Genomic DNA, 17,563 nt, shown 5'->3' with positions numbered 1-17,563 from the left:
TCAGGAGGTGGTGGGCTCTCCTTTCTTGGAGGGTTTGAAACAGAGGCTAGATGGACATCTGAAAGCAATGAAGAGCCTGTGAATTTAGGGGAGGTGTTTGTGAGTTTAGAGTGGTTCCTCAGCGGAACAGGCTTCCTCCTCGGGAGGTGGTGGGCTCTCCTTCCTTGGAGGTTTTTCAACAGAGGCTGGATGGCCATCTGACAGTGATGAAGATCCTGTGAATTTAGGGGGAGGGGTTTGTGAGTTTAGAGTGGTTCCTCAGCGGAACAGGCTTCCTCCTCGGGAGGTGGGGGGGGCTCTCCTTCCTTGGAGGGTTTGAAACAGAGGCTAGATGGCCATCTGAAAGCAATGAAGAGCCTGTGAATTTAGGGGGAGGTGTTTATGAGTTTCCTGAATTGTGCAGGGGATTTAACTAGATGATCCTAGAAGTCTCTTCCAGCTCTATGATTCTTCTTCTTCTCTCATTGACACTTAGCAGGGACCCTGGGAGAGGTACACAAAACTGAATTATTCAAGGGAGATTTTCTCTGTAGGCAATAGAATTGCATTGTACTAAATTATTCGCAAAGTTGCTTGGAAAAATTATTAGAGACCGTGGTCTATACTACAATGCCTAGCTTCTTGAAGCTAGGATTCTGCTAAGGAATTTTACATCATTTCATGTGTCATGTCAATACTTATGCTTTGCTTCAGTTCTGTTTTGAGATTTCTAACTAGCCTATAAATCTAATCTTATTGCACTGTCTATTGAACATCCCATACCTGTGAGCTCTCTGGTTGCATGTTCAGCTGGGGATTGGCAACCCTAGAATGAAATCCTCTGCTTAAGACCAACAACGTTATCAGAGACAGACTGTTGGTCTGAAAGGTATCACTAAAGGCCTCTGAGGCAGAATTCATTGGGGCCAGTCGTGACTACGGCTGCCAGTTCCAGGTTGGTGGGAAATTCCTGGAGATTTTGTGGTGGACTTTGAGAAGGGCATAGAAGAAGAAGAAGAAGAAGAAGAAGAAGAAGAAGAAGAAGAAGAAGAAGAAGAAGAAGAAGAAGAAGAAGAAGAAGAAGAAGAAGAAGAAGAAGAAGAATAAGAATTGCAGATTTATATCCCACCCTTCTCCCTGAATCAGAGACTCAGAGCGGCTGACAATCTCCTATGTCTTCTCCCCTCACAACAGACATCCTGTGAGGTGGATGGGGCTGAGAGAGCTCTCACAGCAGCTGCCCTTTCAAGGACAACCTCTGCCAGAGCTCTGGCTGACCCAAGGCCATTCCAGCAGGTGCAAGTGGAGGAGTGGGGAATCAAACCTGGTTCTCTCAGATAAGAGTCCGCAGACTTAACCACTACACCAAACTGGCTCTCAGGAGTCAGAGGGTGTTTTTACACTGACAGTTTGTAACTCTCTATCACCGCTTTGGACACTCACCTTTTACATTACCTAATGTCGTCACAACTGTTTTGCATCACTGCTGCCCGAAGCATCTACATTTGTTTCGGTGAGTTGAGTTCCGGCGCTGCTGCTGCAACGTTTTTCTCGAAACTAGTTTTGATCTGGTCATTTCTCTGCAGTCGTTTCAAACTTGTATTGTAGAAGTTTTCATGCATTTTAAAAGACTCCTCCAAAAGCCACAAGGTGCAGTAATTTGCATGAGAACTGACAGCACGTGAATTTTTTTACATATCATTGCTTGCCTCCTCTTGTAATTTAAATTTGTGTTGTTTTTGCAGCGTTGACACGATTGCCAAGCAATCGCATACATTTAACTAAGCACTGATATTCCGTCTGCCCTCTGATCAGAGACGCCCCCCCCCTCCAAACTGAAATGCTTTCAGCAGGAAATATAGAAGTTTGGCTATGCAAAATGAGCAGAGCAAATCCACAAATGTAAAAGGGAAATATTTAAAGCGGAACGGTGGCAGGCGATTTGAAGGCTCTAAAACTATGGATCAAACTGAATGTAAAAAGACCCAGAGATTCAGAGCAGGGACTGTCAGACCCAGGTTCTTACTGTGGAAGGTGACTGGGTGATTTCAGACCACTCACACATTTTCTGCCTAATTTACCTAACAGAGTTTTTGTGCAGATCAAAGGGGGGGGGCGGGGAGAGGAGAATGATGTTAACTGCTTTGGTCCACTGTGAAGAAAGACTGTCCTTTTCCTACATAGAGACTGCAGGAAGTGGGGAGGTGATGGAAACCTGAAGTCAAAGTTGCAGAACAATGGAAAGAGATAGGGTTGCCAACTCCAGGTTAGAAAATTTCTGGAGCTTTAAAGGATGGAGCCTGGAAGTGGTGGGGTTTGAGGAAGGGTTGAACCTCAGACAGGTACAATGCCATACTGCACCCTCCAAACCAGCCATTTCCTCCTTGGGAATCACTGCTGCCAATTTCCAGGTGAGGGCTGGAGGTCACTCAAAATTACAACTGCTCTCCAGATGGCAGAGATCAACTCCCCTTGAGGTGGGAGGGGGAGTGAATGCCTTCACTTGGGTGGGTGGGAAGACAGCAAGGTGGGAGGGGGGCTCTCACCCAGAGCCTCTTCTTAGAGCTTATTGTATTCTTCTACAAAGTGGACCTTATTTCCTAGTAAATATAATAATAACACTGCTCCGCTGTTTGGTTTAAATGGCTGGGGGCCAATTAAACCACTGCTTTCTGCTCTCTGTGGCTTTCTGTCATTTAAACCAAACAGCTGCTTTTGTATGAAGTGCAGAAACCAGGGGTTTAAAGCCCTGCTTCCGAGTTTGTGAAAGTTCATGGCAGTTCTTCAGTTCACAAATATTGCTTCACAAGCTGTGAAATGTGAAACAAAGTTAAATTTAGCAGTCGGTTCGTGCCTGCCCCTAATTGCAGCACAGTCTACTGAATATTGAACTGAATACATGCAATATGTAGTCAAGTCATTGCTGACATATAGGGTGAGGTCAGACGTTCATAAAATCCCGTTACGAGCATGAGTGGAGTCCGGAAGCATGTCGGATTTTAAGCGGTTGTCCAAACGTCAGCATCTGTGAATGGTGGTTAGCTCGTTCGAGTCCCGCGTTGAGACGACTGGGGCGCGGACTAATTTGATACTGCTTTAAATCAGGAACAAAATCCTTCTGACGGTTCCTGAGCGGAGTTTCTCTGTTTGAATGCTCCATCGTTGGCGACTCGTCAGAAGCGCACCACCGCTTCCCTCCCAAAGCCCCTGCAAGTGATATCACTGCGCCAGTGAATGAGCGAGCAAATGTTGGCTCGATAAATCGTTTACCCGCCCTTATGTCCGGAAACAAAAATCACTTTTGAAAGTAGATGTGAACTAGATGTGAACTGATTTGAATTCCTGGGTTCTTTTCTGCACGCGTAGTGCTCATGCTGGAAAAGTAGTGCCAACGGACTAGCAAAACTTTAGTGATCTGACCCATTTAAAAGCGACGCGCTGCAGATAGCAGGCATCACTGCACCTGCGCTAATGCAGACTGACGTCTCATGAAACGAGGTCTGGTAGAGCAATCTGATCGACCAGCGACGGGACCCACATGGGATAGAACGAGAGCCTGGCTGTTGCCTGATCGGAAAATTGGTTGTGCGGATTATAATACAGGCGCATTGCAGATGGATTTAATGGTGAGTGTGACCGCACCCATAGTGACCCTGTAGGACTTTCAAGGCAAGAGACATTCAGGTCGTTTTCGCACTCACCTTCCGCCAGTGCGACCCCCCTCTTCACCTGCACGGATTTCGCACTAAACGCTGCGGAGCAGCCAGAAAAGCCGGAAGCTCCCGGCGCAAAAGCCGCTCAAACTGAAACCGCCAAAAAGCAGTTTGGTGTTTGCGCGGCTTTTGCGATGGGAGCTTCCGGCTTTTCTGGCTGCTCCGCAGCGTTTAGTGCGAAATCCGCGCAGATCCTGCGCGGTGAAGAGGGGGGTCGCGCCGGCGGAAGGTGAGTGCGAAAACGACCTCAGAGATGTTTTGTCATTGTTTTCCTCTGTGTAGTGAGCCTGATATTCCTTGGTGTTCTCCCATCCGGATACTAAGTAGGGTCAACCTGGTTTTGTTTCCAAGATCTGATGGGATCAGGCTAGGCTGGACCATCCAGCTCAGGGTGAACGTAATATAGGAAACAGCACGTACATTGCATGATCCAAACAGTTCTGTGGAAGAAATGTCATAGCACTCTCGCTTTCCTCTCAAATTTTCACCTGCGGCTTTGATAGTTCTTCTGTAAATTTGTAGAGCTTTATCTATGAGGTTGCAGAGTCAAAATACCTAGAATTTCTAACCCACATCCCCCCGCCTTGTCTCTTTTCTTACTCTCAACAGCACATGAATGACCCCAACTCTACATACGATGAAGAGAACCTGGCTCAGTGTATTATCGACCTCTTTTTCGCAGGCACGGAAACTTCCTCCACTGCTCTGAAGTGGGCATTGCTCCTCATGGCGAATCATCCGGACATCCAAGGTAAGGTAAATTTCTGCACTGATTCAAGGGAAAAACCACACCGATTCTGTGTAAGGCAGCTGCAGGTGTTCACTGGACTCCAGAGGAAAACGTACCTCGCTTGTGCAAAATTTTTTGCAAGCTGGTGTTTTTGTTTGCTAGGAGGAGAAAGAATAACTTGCAAGGAAATGAGCAACTGACAAATCCGTTTGCTATCGTGGTTAAGTGTTTGGACTCTTATCTGGGAGAACCGGGTTTGATTCCCCACTCCTCCACTTGCACCTGCTGGAATGGCCTTGGGTCAGTTTGGTGTAGTGGTTAAGTGTGTGGACTTTTATCTTGGAGAACCGGGTCTGATTCCCCACTCCTCCACTTGCAACTGCTGGAATGGCCTTGGGTCAGTTTGCTATAGTGGTTAAGTGTTTGGACTCTTATCTGGGAGAACCGGGTCTGATTCCCCACTCCTCCACTTGCAACTGCTGGAATGACCTTGGGTCAGTTTGGTATAGTGGTTAAGTGTGTGGACTCTTATCTGGGAGAACGGGTTTGATTCCCCGCTCCTGCACTTGCAACTGCTGGAATGGCCTTGGGTCAGCCATAGCTCTCCTACGAGTTGTCCTTGAAAGGGCAGCTTCCGAGAGAGCTCTCTCAGCCCCACCTACCTCACAAGGTCTCTGTTGTGGGGGTGGGGGAAGGTAAATGAGATTGTAAGCCACTCTGAGATTCAGAGTGAAGGGCGGGATATAAATCCAATCTCTTCTTCTTCTGGACTCAGACTTTTTTATTTCGGGTCACAGACCAATTAAAATACAGGAATTTTTTTAAAAATTCAACACGAGGACAGAACCTGTGCTGTAATAAGGTTTCCGGGCGGGCGGCAGCACCGATGAGAAAACAGTCGCTGGCTGTTAAGTACTTTTAAGGTCTTTTTACAGCTTATTTTATTATACTTTTGACTGCCAAAATAAGCCTGAGTGCATGTGAAAGATAACAAACTCTGCAGTCCTTTGAGGTTCGTGGAGATGCAGAGCAGCAGGAAACCCAGCAGAGGTGATGCAAACCTTGACTCCCCAGACCCTCCCTCCCTCAGGTTGTTGAAACAACTGAAAAGTAATGATTTATTTGCAAAGGAATCCCCGATGTAGTAGACAATCCTCCTGGAGCTTACAGTTGGCCCTGTACTAAGAGCCCTGTAAGCTCTTGGAGGATTGGCTACATCAGGAGGGTGTGGCCTAATATGCAAAGCCAGTTTGGTGTAGTGGTGAAGTGTGCAGGCTCTTATCTGAGAGAACCGGGTTTGATTCCCCCCCTCCTCCACTTGCAGCTGCTGGAATGAACTGGGGTCAGCTGTAGCTCTTGCGGGAGTTGTCCTTGAAAGCCCAGTTTCTTTGAGAGCTCTCTCAGCCCCAGGGTGTCTGTTTTTTTTTGGGGGGGGGAGGAAGATATAGGCGATTGTAAGCCGCTCTGGGTCTCTGATTCAGAGAGAAGGGCGGGGTATAAATCTGCAATTCTTCTTCTTCAAAGGAGTTCCTGCTACCCCAAAAGCCCTGATAACTGGCAAAACCTTACAGGTAGGACCCTAGCAGAGGTTAAAAGCTTTTGTCTCGTTCCAGCCAGAGCTGCTTGCATCCGTAGGCCCCAAAGTGTTGTATTTTTGATGTTTAATGACTCATCCTCTGGTGCTTTTCCTTGCTTGCCTGCTACAGACTTGAAGCTGGGTTCCAGTGCTTGGACAGAGTACATTCCCCATTATTGGGACAGAAATGTGATCTCTGGGGTGAAGGGCATTTCTCTGCACCTGCAGATGACTTCAGGTTACCAACCGTTTGGAAGGCCAGGGTCTTTCAAAAGATTCCTAAACATAGACATATGAACGTATATGAACAGGACAACTAGAATGATGAAAGGGTTGGAACACTTTCCCTATGAAGAAAGGTTGAAACGCTTGGGGCTCTTTAGCTTGGAGAAACGTCGCCTGCGCGGTGACGTGATAGAGGTTTACAAGATAATGCATGGGATGGAGAAAGTAGAGAAAGAAGTACTTTTCTCCCTTTCTCACAATACAAGAACTCATGGGCACTCAATGACATTGCTGAGCAGTCAGGTTAAAATGGATAAAAGGAAGTCCTTCACCCAAAGGGTGATTAAGATTTGGAATTCACTGCCACAGGAGGTGGTGGTGGCTACAAGCATAGCCAGCTTCAAGAGGGGGGGGGGGGTTAGATAAAAATATGGAGCAGAGGTCCATTAGTGGCTATTAGCCACAGTGTGTATATATATGTATATATAATCTTTTTTGCCACTGTGTGACACAGAGTGTTGGACTGGATGGGCCATTGGCCTGATCCAACATGGCTTCTCTTATGTTCTTAACATATGAAGAGAGAGCCGGTTTGGTGTAGTGGTTAAGTATGCGGACTCTTATCTGGGAGAACCGGGTTTGATTCCCCACTCCTCCACTTGCACCTGCTAGCATGGCCTTGGGTCAGCCATAGCTCTGGCAGAGGTTGTCCTTGAAAGGGCAGCTGCGGTGAGAGCCCTCTCCAGCCCCACCCACCTCACAGGGTGTCTGTTGTGGGGGAGGAAGGTAAAGGAGATTGTGAGCCGCTCTGAGACTCTTCGGAGTGGAGGGCGGGATATAAATCCAATATCTTCTTCTTCTTCTTCTATATGAAGTTGCCTTCTACTGAATCAGACCCTCGGTCCATCAAAGTCAGTATTATCTATTCAGACTGGCAGCGGCTCTCCAAGGTCTCAAGCTGAGGTTTTGCACGCCTACTTGCCTGGACCCTTTTATAGTCGGAGATGCCAGGGATTGAACCTGGGACCTTCTGCTTCCTAAGCAGATGCTCTACCACTGAGCCATCGTCCCTCCTGTTCAGCCATGTTGAAGCCAGCTGCTAGATATGTAACTTCAGTCTTTTTGGAATAGCTTTCACACTGAAAACATTAATTCTACATAGCTTCCCATCGCAAGGTCCAACAGACAGATCAGGATGGAAACTGTTGCTTGCCTATACTACACTGTTACTCTGGATGAACTGGTGATTACAACCCCCTTGTCTGATCCTTGAAATAGCAAGCATGTTGGCTGTGTTGTCACTTTGTAGTTTTGTGAACATATAGGACTCCATTTTAGCCTGTTTCCTATCTAGTGTGTGTTTCTGCATGGACCAAATAACTCACCTTTAACATTTCTGAATGCTGCTGCATGCCTACAATTCAATTTAGGTTTCTTGAGCAGAATCTTATATAATACTTGCGGTGTGGCATGGTGGTTAAGAGTGGCAACCACTAATCTGTAGAACTGGGTTTGATTCCACACATCTCTGCATGAAGCCAGCTGAGTGACCTTGGGTCAGTGACAGCTCTGTCAGAGATCTCTAAGCCCCCAAAATAAGTCTGGCTTAATATTAGTGGTACATAATGCTAAAAAACCCTAGAACTTTAGGTTGCCAGACAATCTTAGGATCTCCTGATCATATGATATGCCATACAATAATTATAATTCTTTGTGGTTCGCATTATCTGTAGAGGTAAATACAGTCTCCCAAACAAAGCTTCTTTGTTTTACTGTTTCCCTCAGAGAAAGTCCAAAAGGAGATGGAAGATGTTTTGGGTTCCTCTCAGTCATTCAGCTATCAAGATCGAAAGAGATTGCCTTACACCAATGCTGTGATTCATGAGATCCTGCGTGCCCACTATGTCTTGTTAGTTGGGGTCCCCAGAAAATGTGTGAAGGATGTGAACATGTTTGGTTTTCTCATTCCCAAGGTATCAAAGGCTGTTATAGTTGCATTCCTGTGCCTGACAAGGGATGTCCTTCACAGGTGGTGCTTTTGGAGAAAGAACATAAGAGAAGCCATGTTGGATCAGGCCAATGGCCCATCCAGTCCAACACTCTGTGTCACATAAGAACATAAGAGAAGCCATGTTGGATCATCCAGTGGCCCCTACAGTCCAACACTCTGTGTCACATAAGAACATAAGAGAAGCCACATTGGATCAGGCCAATGGCCCATCCAGTTCAACACTCTGTGTCACACAGTGGCCAAAAAACCCAGGTGCCGTCAGGAAGTCCATCAGTGGGGCCAGGACACTAGAACCCCTCCCACTGTTGCTCCTCCAAGCACCAAGAATACAGAGCATCACTTGCCCCAGAGTTCCATGTAGAAGACTCTTCTGCAGAAATTTCTGAAGGGCAAACCCCCCCCCCCTCCTCCTGTTTCTAAAACTCAAGGGCAAATTATACAAGGCTTTTCATTTGATCTCCCAATGTACTGGTGTATTTGTGCTGGTGCTTGTTTATTTATTTAGAAAATATATCCAATGGTTAGATGAACATCAGTACCCAAATTTAGTTACCACGTCTGTTCCTTTAAAAGCTTTTCCATCACCAATGCTTTGATAATAAAGCCAGAGCAACTTTATCACACCAAGAAGAAGAACAAGAAGAAGTAGAGGAGGAGGAAGAGGACCACATTTAACTTTAAAAGGGGTAAATTCACTGAGATGAGGAGGCATGTGAGGAGGAAACTGAAAGGAAAGGTAAATACGGTCAAAACCCTTGGGGAAGCTTGGAGACTATTTAAAACTATAATCCTAGAAGCTCAGATAAAATACATACCACAAGTTAGGAAAGGCACAAATAGGCATAAGAAAAGGCCTGCATGGTTAACAAGCAAAGTAATGGAAGCTGTAAAAGGTAAGAAGGACTCCTTTAAGCGGTGGAAAATCAGTCCAAGTGAGATTAGTAAAAGAGAACACAGGCTGTGGCAAATCAAATGCAAGACTGTGATCAGGCAGGCAAAAAGGGACTATGAGGAGCATATTGCAAAAAACATAAAGACCAACAATAAAAACTTCTTCAAATATATTAGAAGTAGGAAACCAGCCAGGGAGGCAGTGGGCCCTTGGATGACCATGGGGTAAAAGGATTACTGAAGGAGGATAGGGAAATGGCTGAGAAGCTGAATGCATTTTTTGCCTCCGTCTTCACTGTGGAAGATGAGAACTTTTTGCCCACCCCAGAACCACTAATTTTGGAAGGGGTGTTGAAAGACCTGAGTCAGATTGAGGTGACAAAAGAGGAGGTCCCACAACTGATGGATGAATTAAAAACTAATAAGTCACCAGATCTGGATGGCATACATCCGAGAGTTCTGAAAGAACTCAAAGTTGAACTTGTGGATCTTCTAAAAAAAATCTGTAATCTTTCATTAAAATCTGCCTCTGTTCCTGAGGACTGGAAGGTAGCAAATGTCACCCCCATCTTTAAAAAGGTTTCCAGAGGAGATCCGGGAAATTACAGGCCAGTCAGTCTGACTTCAATACCGGGAAAGTTGGTAGAAAGCATTATCAAGGACAGAATGAGTAGGCACATTGATGAACACAGGCTATTGAGGAAGACTCAGCATGGGTTCTGTAAGGGAAGATCTTGCCTCACTAACCTGTTACATTTCTTTGAAGGGGTGAACAAACATGTGGACAAAGGAGACCCGATAGATGTAGACCCAGTAGATGTTGTTTACCTTGACTTCCAGAAAGCTTTTGATAGTTCCTCATCAAAGGCTCCTTAGAAAGCTTGACAGTCATGGAATAAAAGGACAGGTTCTCTTGCGGATCAAAAACTGGCTGAGTAATAGGAAGCAGAGAGTGAGTATAAATGGGCAGTCTTCGCAGTGGAGGATGGTAAGCAGTGGGGTGCCGCAGGGCTCGGTACTGGGTCCAATGCTCTTTAACTTGTTCAAGAGTTTAGAGTTGGGAGTGAGCAGTGAAGTGGCCAAGTTTGCGGATGACACTAAATTGTTCAGGGTGGTGAGAACCAGAGAGGATTGTTAGGAATTCCAAAGGGTTCTGTTGAGGCTGGGTGAGTGGGAGTCAATGTGGCAGATGCGGTTCAATGTGGCCAAGTGCAAAGTAATGCACATTGGGGCCAAGAATCCCAGCTACAAATACAAGTTGATGGTATGTGAACTGGCAGAGACTGACCAAGAGAGAGATCTTGGGGTCGTGGTAGATAACTCACTGAAAATGTCAAGACAGTGTGCGATTGCAATAAAAAAGGCCAATGCCATGCTGGGAATTATTAGGAAGGGAATTGAAAACAAAACAGCCAGTATCATAAATCGATGGTGCGGTCTCATTTGGAATACTGTGTGCAATTCTGGTCACTGCACCTCAAAAAGGTTATTATAGCATTGGAAAAAGTCCAGAAAAGGGCAACTAGAATGATTAAAGGTTTGGAACACTTTCCCCATGAAGAAAGGTTAAAACGCTTGGGGCTCTTTAGCTTGGAGAAACGTCGACTGTGGGGTGACATAGAGGTCTACAAGATAATGCATGGGATGGAGAAAGTAGAGAAAGTAGTACTTTTCTCCCTTTCTCACAATACAAGAACTTGTGGGCATTCAATGAAATTGCTGAGCAGTCAGGTTAAAACGGGTAAAAGGAAGTACTTCTTCACCCAAAGGGTGATTAACATGTGGAATTTACTGCCACAGGAGGTGGTGGTGGCAACAAGCATAGCCAGCTTCAAGAGGTTAGATAAAAATATGGAGCAGAGGTCCATCAGTGGCTATTAGCCACAGTGTGTATATATATATGTGTGTGTGTGTGTATATAATTTTTTTGGCCACAGTGTGACACAGAGTGTTGGACTGGATGGGCCATTGGCCTGATCCAACATGGCTTTTCTTATGTTCTTACCCCTCCACTTTCAAAATTTCAATAACATATATATAAGAACATATGAGAAGCCATGTTGGATCAGGCCAATGGCCCATCCAGTCCAACACTCTATGTCACACAGTGGCCAATATATGTGTATGTGTGTGTGTGTGTGTGTGTGTGTGTATGTATATATATATATATATATATACATACACACACACACACACACACACACACCGCGAACGAAGATTTAAGAAGGGTGCAGTAGTCCACGTCTTCTGCAGGTTTGCTGGTGGCTCCATATTTTTATCCAATCCCCTCTTAAAGCTGGCTATGGGTTTGTTTTTTTAGTTTACTGTTGCTAGAAAGGATGTTTTCAGGAGTATAAAAATTTATTCTTCTCTACCATCTTCACATTTGCGTCCTTCAAATGCAAACTCTATTTTTCTTTTCTAGTGTTCTGGTCTAGATGCATCCTAAGTCAACGTTCCTTCTCTCTTTCAGGGAGCACATGTTGTTCCAGATCTCCGTTCTGTTCTTCTTGATCCCAAACAATGGAAGAAACCTCAGGACTTCAACCCTAACCATTTTTTGGACCAGGATGGAAACTTTGTAGAAAGAGAAGCATTTCTTCCATTTGGTGCAGGTAAATCCAGAAGTCTGGCTCTCAAGATGGAACATCATTTTTGCTAGGGGAGGGAGACAAGGATGACTTTTGGGCACCTGGGCCTAGCGTTGGCTGTCAGCCAGGTAGTTCTCAGGCAGCTTTTGTAATTGTTTTCTCCACTTGTTATCTGCACTGAATGGGTTTGATTTCCCACTCCTCCACATGCAGCTGCTGGTGTGACCAGCCACAAGTCCTCTCAAAGCGCTCAAGAGCTGTTCTCTCAGTGTTCTCTAAGCCCCACCTACCTCACAGGATGTCTTTTCTGGGGAGAGTAAGGAAAGGAGATTGGAAGCTACTCTTGAGACTCCAAGGTTGATTACAGACCGGCACTTTGGGTTGACTCAGAGAAGCCTCTGAAGTCGACCCCCAAAAACCTTCCAGACGGCAACATCTGGCAGCCGTCCCAATCGCGTACTCACCCCGTCCTCAAGGCTGCTTCTCCCGCCTCAAAAAGCCACCATGGCAAAAGTGGTGCCTTTTCGCTGAGGTGGCTCTGAGACAGCTCCTGGCCATCTGGAAGGCTGGGGAGCACCTGAAGAGCGCCCGGGGAGCCGCCAACGGGACGCGTGAGCATTCCAGACATTCCCCGGGTGCCCACAGCCCACCCCTCTTTTGAGTGCCATCCGGAAGTTCCAGGGCGCTCTATTTCCGGCCGAGTTTATTCAGGGCAGCTGCAAGCTGCCCCAAACCAGCCATCTGTTATCAGCCCAAGTGAAGGATAACAAATTCAATCTCCTCCTCCTCCTCTTCATTTTCACTGCAGGGGAGGGCAGGATAGAAGTCTAATTATTGTTGGATGATGATGGTGATGATGATGATGATGATAGCCAGCTTCAAGAGGGGTTGGATAAATAAATGGAGCAGAGGTCCATCAGTGGCTATTAGCCACAGCATATTGTTGGAACTCTCTGTCTGGGGCAAGCGATGCTCTGTATTTTTGGTGCTTGGGGGGCACAGTGGGAGGGCTTCTCGTGTCCTGGCCCCATTGATGGACCTCCTGACAGCACCTAGTATTGTTGTCTACTGTGTGACAGTGTTGGACTGAATGGACTATTGGCCTGATCCAACATGGCTTCTTCTATTTTCTTATGGCTGGGGTAGTGATGCTCTGTATTCTTGGTGCTTGGGGGGGGGGGAGCACAGTGGGAGGGCTTCTAGCTCAATTGGTGGACCTCCTGATGATGCTTGGATTTTTTTTGGCCACTGTGTGACACCAAGTGTTGGACTGGATGGGCCATAGGCCTGATCCAACATGGCTTCTCTTATGTTCTTATGTCTGAGGCAGTGATGCTCTGTATTCTTGGTGCTTGGGGGGGAGGGCTTCTAGTGTCCTGGCCCCAATGATGGACCTCCTGATGGCACCTGGTTTTCTTGGCCCCTGTGTGACGCAGAGTGTTGGACTGGATGGGCCATTGGCCTGATCCAACATAGCTTCTCTTATGTTCTTATGTGACACAGAGTGTTGGACTGGAGGGGCCACTGGCCTGATCCAACATGGCTTCTCTTATGTTCTTATGTGACACAGAGTGTTGGACTGGAGGGGCCACTGGCCTGATCCAACATGGCTTCTCTTATGTTCTTATGTGACACAGAGTGTTGGACTGGAGGGGCCACTGGGCTGATCCAACATGGCTTCTCTTCTGTTCTTATGTGACACAGAGTGTTGGACTGGAGGGGCCACTGGCCTGATCCAACATGGCTTCCTATGTGACACAGAGTGTTGGACTGGAGGGGCCACTGGCCTGATCCAACATGGCTTCTCTTATGTTCTTATGTGACACAGAGTGTTGGACTGGATGGGCCATTGGCCTGATCCAACATGGCTTCTCTTATGTTCTTATGTGACACAGAGTGTTGGACTGGATGGGCCACTGGCCTGATCCAACAGGGCTTCTCTTATGTTCTTATGTGACACAGAGTGCTGGACTGGATGGGCCACTGGCCTGATCCAACAGGGCTTCTCTTATGTTCTTATGTGACACAGAGTGTTGGAGTGGAGGGGCCATTGGCCTGATCCAACAGGGCTTCTCTTATGTTCTTATGTGACACAGAGTGTTGGATTGGATGGGCCATTGGCCTGATCCAACATAGCTTCTCTTATGTTCTTAAGTAAATTCATGGAGGACAGGCCGACAGCTGTGGTGACTAAACAGAGCTTCCATGTTCAGAAACTGTAAACCTGTGAGGGCTAGAAGGCAACGTCAGGGATTTTCCTCCATGCCATGTTGTTGGCCCTCCCAGAGTATCTGGTTGGCCACTTTGTGAGACTGGAGCTACTGGAAGATCAATGGCTGGTCTGATCCAGCAAGATTCTTCTCGTGTTCTTAGAATATGTGGAAAGGTCTTTTTCACTTGCTGCCTTCTCTTATTTCCCTTGCAGGGGCCCGTGCGTGTCTGGGGGAGCCGCTAGCCAGGATGGAGCTCTTCATCTTCTTTACTAGCCTCCTGAGGGCATTCACCTTCCAGCTGCCAGAAGGAGTAAAAGAACTCAGCACAAAGCCTATAGTTGGGGCATCGTTGCGCCCCCATCCTTACAAACTCTGTGCTGTTCCCCGCTGCAGCGCATCGTAAAATGTTTGAGTTCCACATTTGTTACTCTCAGTTTCTCCATTATTCCTTTCATGGAGTCCTGATTTTGCTCCAACCTGCTGTATCCGTTCTGTTTTCAATTTATCTGCCAGAGTTTGATGGATGTCTTCTCAAGAAGGAATTCCTGACTTCTGACTTTGTTACTATTGCGCAGCATATAATCTTATTTCTGGTTTGATGCCTTCAAACCAGTAATCAGCACAGGCAGCCTGCTGGAAATGTAAAGAGGAGGAAGGCTCTTTCAATCGTATGTGGTGGACTTGTAAAAAAGCAAGACAATTCTGGAAAGAAATCCATGAGGAGTTGCAGAAAATTTTAAAAATCCAATTTGAAGCGAAACTAGAGACGATGTTACTAGGAATTTTACCAGACAGGATGGAACGCACACTTCAAAAACTGTTGAGATTGATATATGTTGACTGCAGCTAGAATAGCGGCTGCAAAGTGTAAAGTCAAAGAATGTTCAAACAAAGAAAGTTTGAAAGACAGAATGGTGGAAGATGTGACTATGGCCAAATTAACCACCCATATAAATAAGAGGTTGAGAGAATTTGAGCCCCGTGGTACAGAGTGGTAAAGCTGCAGTACTTCAGTCCTAAGTTCTGCTCACGACCTGAGTTCAATCCCAGCGGAAGCTGGGTTCAGGTAGCCAGCTCAAGGTTGACTCAGTCTTCCATCCTTCCGAGGTCGATAAAATGAGTGCCCAGCTTGCTAAGGGGAATATGTAGATGACTGGGGAAGGCAATGGCAAACCACCGGATAAAAAGTCTGCCATGAAAACATGAAAGCAACATCACCCCAGAGTTGGAAACGACTGGTGCTTGCACAGGAGACTACCTTTACCTTTTAGAGAATTTGGAAAAAAAAATGGGAAAATTACTATGCTTACTATAAGTAAAGGGGGAAGAACTGCAAAATGAATATAACAATATATTTCCAGGAGAAAAATACAAAACATAACATTATTGACATACAAATGTAATTCTGGATCATTTGCTTGTTGCACAAAAGAATGTATCAGTTTACAAATGCTTCAAAGTCTTAGAAAACTGGTTTAAACTTTAATAATCAAAATACGATGAACTATGAGAATGATAGTAATGGTGAAGAAAATTATGATAACGATGATAATAATAATAGAATTTAGGAAATAATGCTATTAAATTGTGTTTGAGTAAGATATTAGAAGACTGGATTTGTAATATTATGAAACTAATTGAATGCTTCATAGTGTTATCTGGCTGAAATTGTAGTTATAGAAGGGGAGATCTCTAGTGTATGAATAAGGGAGGGAGAAAATGCAAAATGAATTTAACATCATATCTGGAATAAAAAGATAACAGTGGAACCAAGGAAATAATGTAATCTAATTATGTTTAAGAGAAATCAAAATGTTAGCAGACTGATTTGCAAAAATATGACAATAATTGAATGTACTGACAGTGTATAGTAACAGCTGCATTGAAATTGCAATTGTAGAAGGGGGCACTTATGTATATTCATATTTTGCTATTTACTAGTTTCTATTTTAGTCTCTTGCTTTTTTTCTCTATTTCTTTTTTCTAAGTTGTAAAATCAAACAAATATTCAGTACAGGATTCTCATGACATGGGGATTTCAAAAGTGCCCAAGATCTCTGCCTAATGTGCTTTGTGACTTCTTTCCTCTCTTTGGACAACAGATATGAAATTGAGTTTATGAACTGATATCTGATCAACAAAACTCTAATTAAGAGGGAATTAAAATAGCTTCTTGCAATTGATTCTAATGTAGTTTATACAAACTAACTCAGGGTCTTCAGGGTTTTGTTTTTTTAATGAGACCACAAATCGGTGAACAGAGTGAAATCTTCTAAGGCATCCAATAAACGTATGAATGCATTGCCTGACGTAACACTTGAAATATTGAGAACCCATAAATGTCAAGCAGTGTTTCATACGATCATAACTGTCTATGTTTATCATGATATAACTGTTATACTGTACCTGTTACTAACCCTGAGTTCAAGCTGAGGCACATCAAAGCAATAGAGTTAGCTGGCGCCCCTCCCTGTACCTCTCTCACCTTTACTAACAAATGCAGGAATGTGCTCTTTGAAGATAACGCCTCCAGGGACATTTTCCCAGGCCTAGCCTGGACCCAGGAAGAATAACCGCAGGGAGATAAGAGAAAGTACTATGTGACTTTTCACACGTGAATACAAGACTGTTTAGCAATTGTAGCTTTGTTTATAGAACCTTTGATGTGCCATCTTTAAAATATGCATTCTGCTGTTACACTGTATCAGTTCCAATACTTGGCTCAATAGAAGCACATGGATTATCAATAAAGCTATACTTTGTTTCAATGCAGGGACTAGTTACTTTGAAATTTGCTTGCTTGACAATAAACTTGCATCTTGCTTTTCCAATTAGTCTCATTTAAAAGGCTGGGTACTGGTCTAGAAAGAGGAAATAGTGTGGGGAAGGGAATAAACCTATTATTATGCATATAAAGGGTGGAGGGAAGGGAACCATGCTTGTACTAGTATGATAGATTGTGGGAAAATATTAACTTCCCCCCATCAGATCATAATGTTGACAAAGGTTTGCTGCTATTACTTGCAGAAAGAGAATAGCACTGTGACAATATTTGCTAAGAATTAATATTGTAACTGTCTACAACACATTTCCTTCCAGCAAAGTACATCCAAAGTGTGCGATTTTCAACATACGATGCCATTAATGTCAAAGAATCCAGGCATCAAAGTACCACATTCAGTAATAATCACACAACATCATCGAAGAGACAAATTCAAAGTCCTTGTTTCTTCCCCAAATGATCAATGTTCCATTGGACGATGTATTCTTAAGGAGTGTAATTTCAAAATGTACATCCCAAGGGATTACTAAAAAATTAAAACAAGTGAGAGAAGCCCTAAAAGTTCCAAGCAGTTGTTATGCAAGGAGCATAACAGTACTATGTGCCCAGCAGAACAAGTGCCGCTATGGCAGTGCCAATGCATTTGCCTTTTTAGCCACTGCATCACACTGTTGGCTCATGTTCAGCATATAGTCCACTAAGACCTCTAGATCCTTTTCTCACATACTACTGACCAGACAAGTCTCCCCTATCTGTCAAGCATGGGATAACCATGCATGGGATTTTTCCTACCTAAATGCAGAACTTTACATTTATCCCTGTTAAAAATCATTTTATTGGTTTCAGCCCAGT

General features: G+C 44.8%; 1 protein-coding gene and 1 non-coding gene across 2 annotated transcripts in view; one reads left to right on the top strand and one right to left on the bottom strand.

The window, feature by feature from the left end:
- Positions 1-16,697, top strand: part of LOC132574458 (cytochrome P450 2J2-like) — a 31,284-nt gene extending 14,587 nt beyond the window's left edge. Inside the window, exons 5-8 of the mRNA XM_060242813.1 lie at positions 4,302-4,443; positions 8,009-8,196; positions 11,599-11,740; positions 14,142-16,697. Of these exons, the coding sequence (XP_060098796.1) occupies positions 4,302-4,443; positions 8,009-8,196; positions 11,599-11,740; positions 14,142-14,332 (663 nt within the window). The 3' untranslated portion in view covers positions 14,333-16,697. The remainder of the gene's footprint in view (positions 1-4,301; positions 4,444-8,008; positions 8,197-11,598; positions 11,741-14,141) is intronic.
- Positions 7,223-7,293, bottom strand: TRNAP-AGG (transfer RNA proline (anticodon AGG)). The gene has a single exon. It is a non-coding gene; the product is annotated as a tRNA-Pro (tRNA).
- Positions 16,698-17,563: the final 866 nt, after the last annotated feature.

Source organism: Heteronotia binoei, chromosome 6, assembly GCF_032191835.1.
Source record: "Heteronotia binoei isolate CCM8104 ecotype False Entrance Well chromosome 6, APGP_CSIRO_Hbin_v1, whole genome shotgun sequence".
Classification (NCBI taxonomy): Eukaryota; Metazoa; Chordata; class Lepidosauria; order Squamata; family Gekkonidae; genus Heteronotia; species Heteronotia binoei.
Note: the sequence above shows the minus strand (reverse complement) of the source record. Positions and strands in the feature narration are given on the sequence as shown.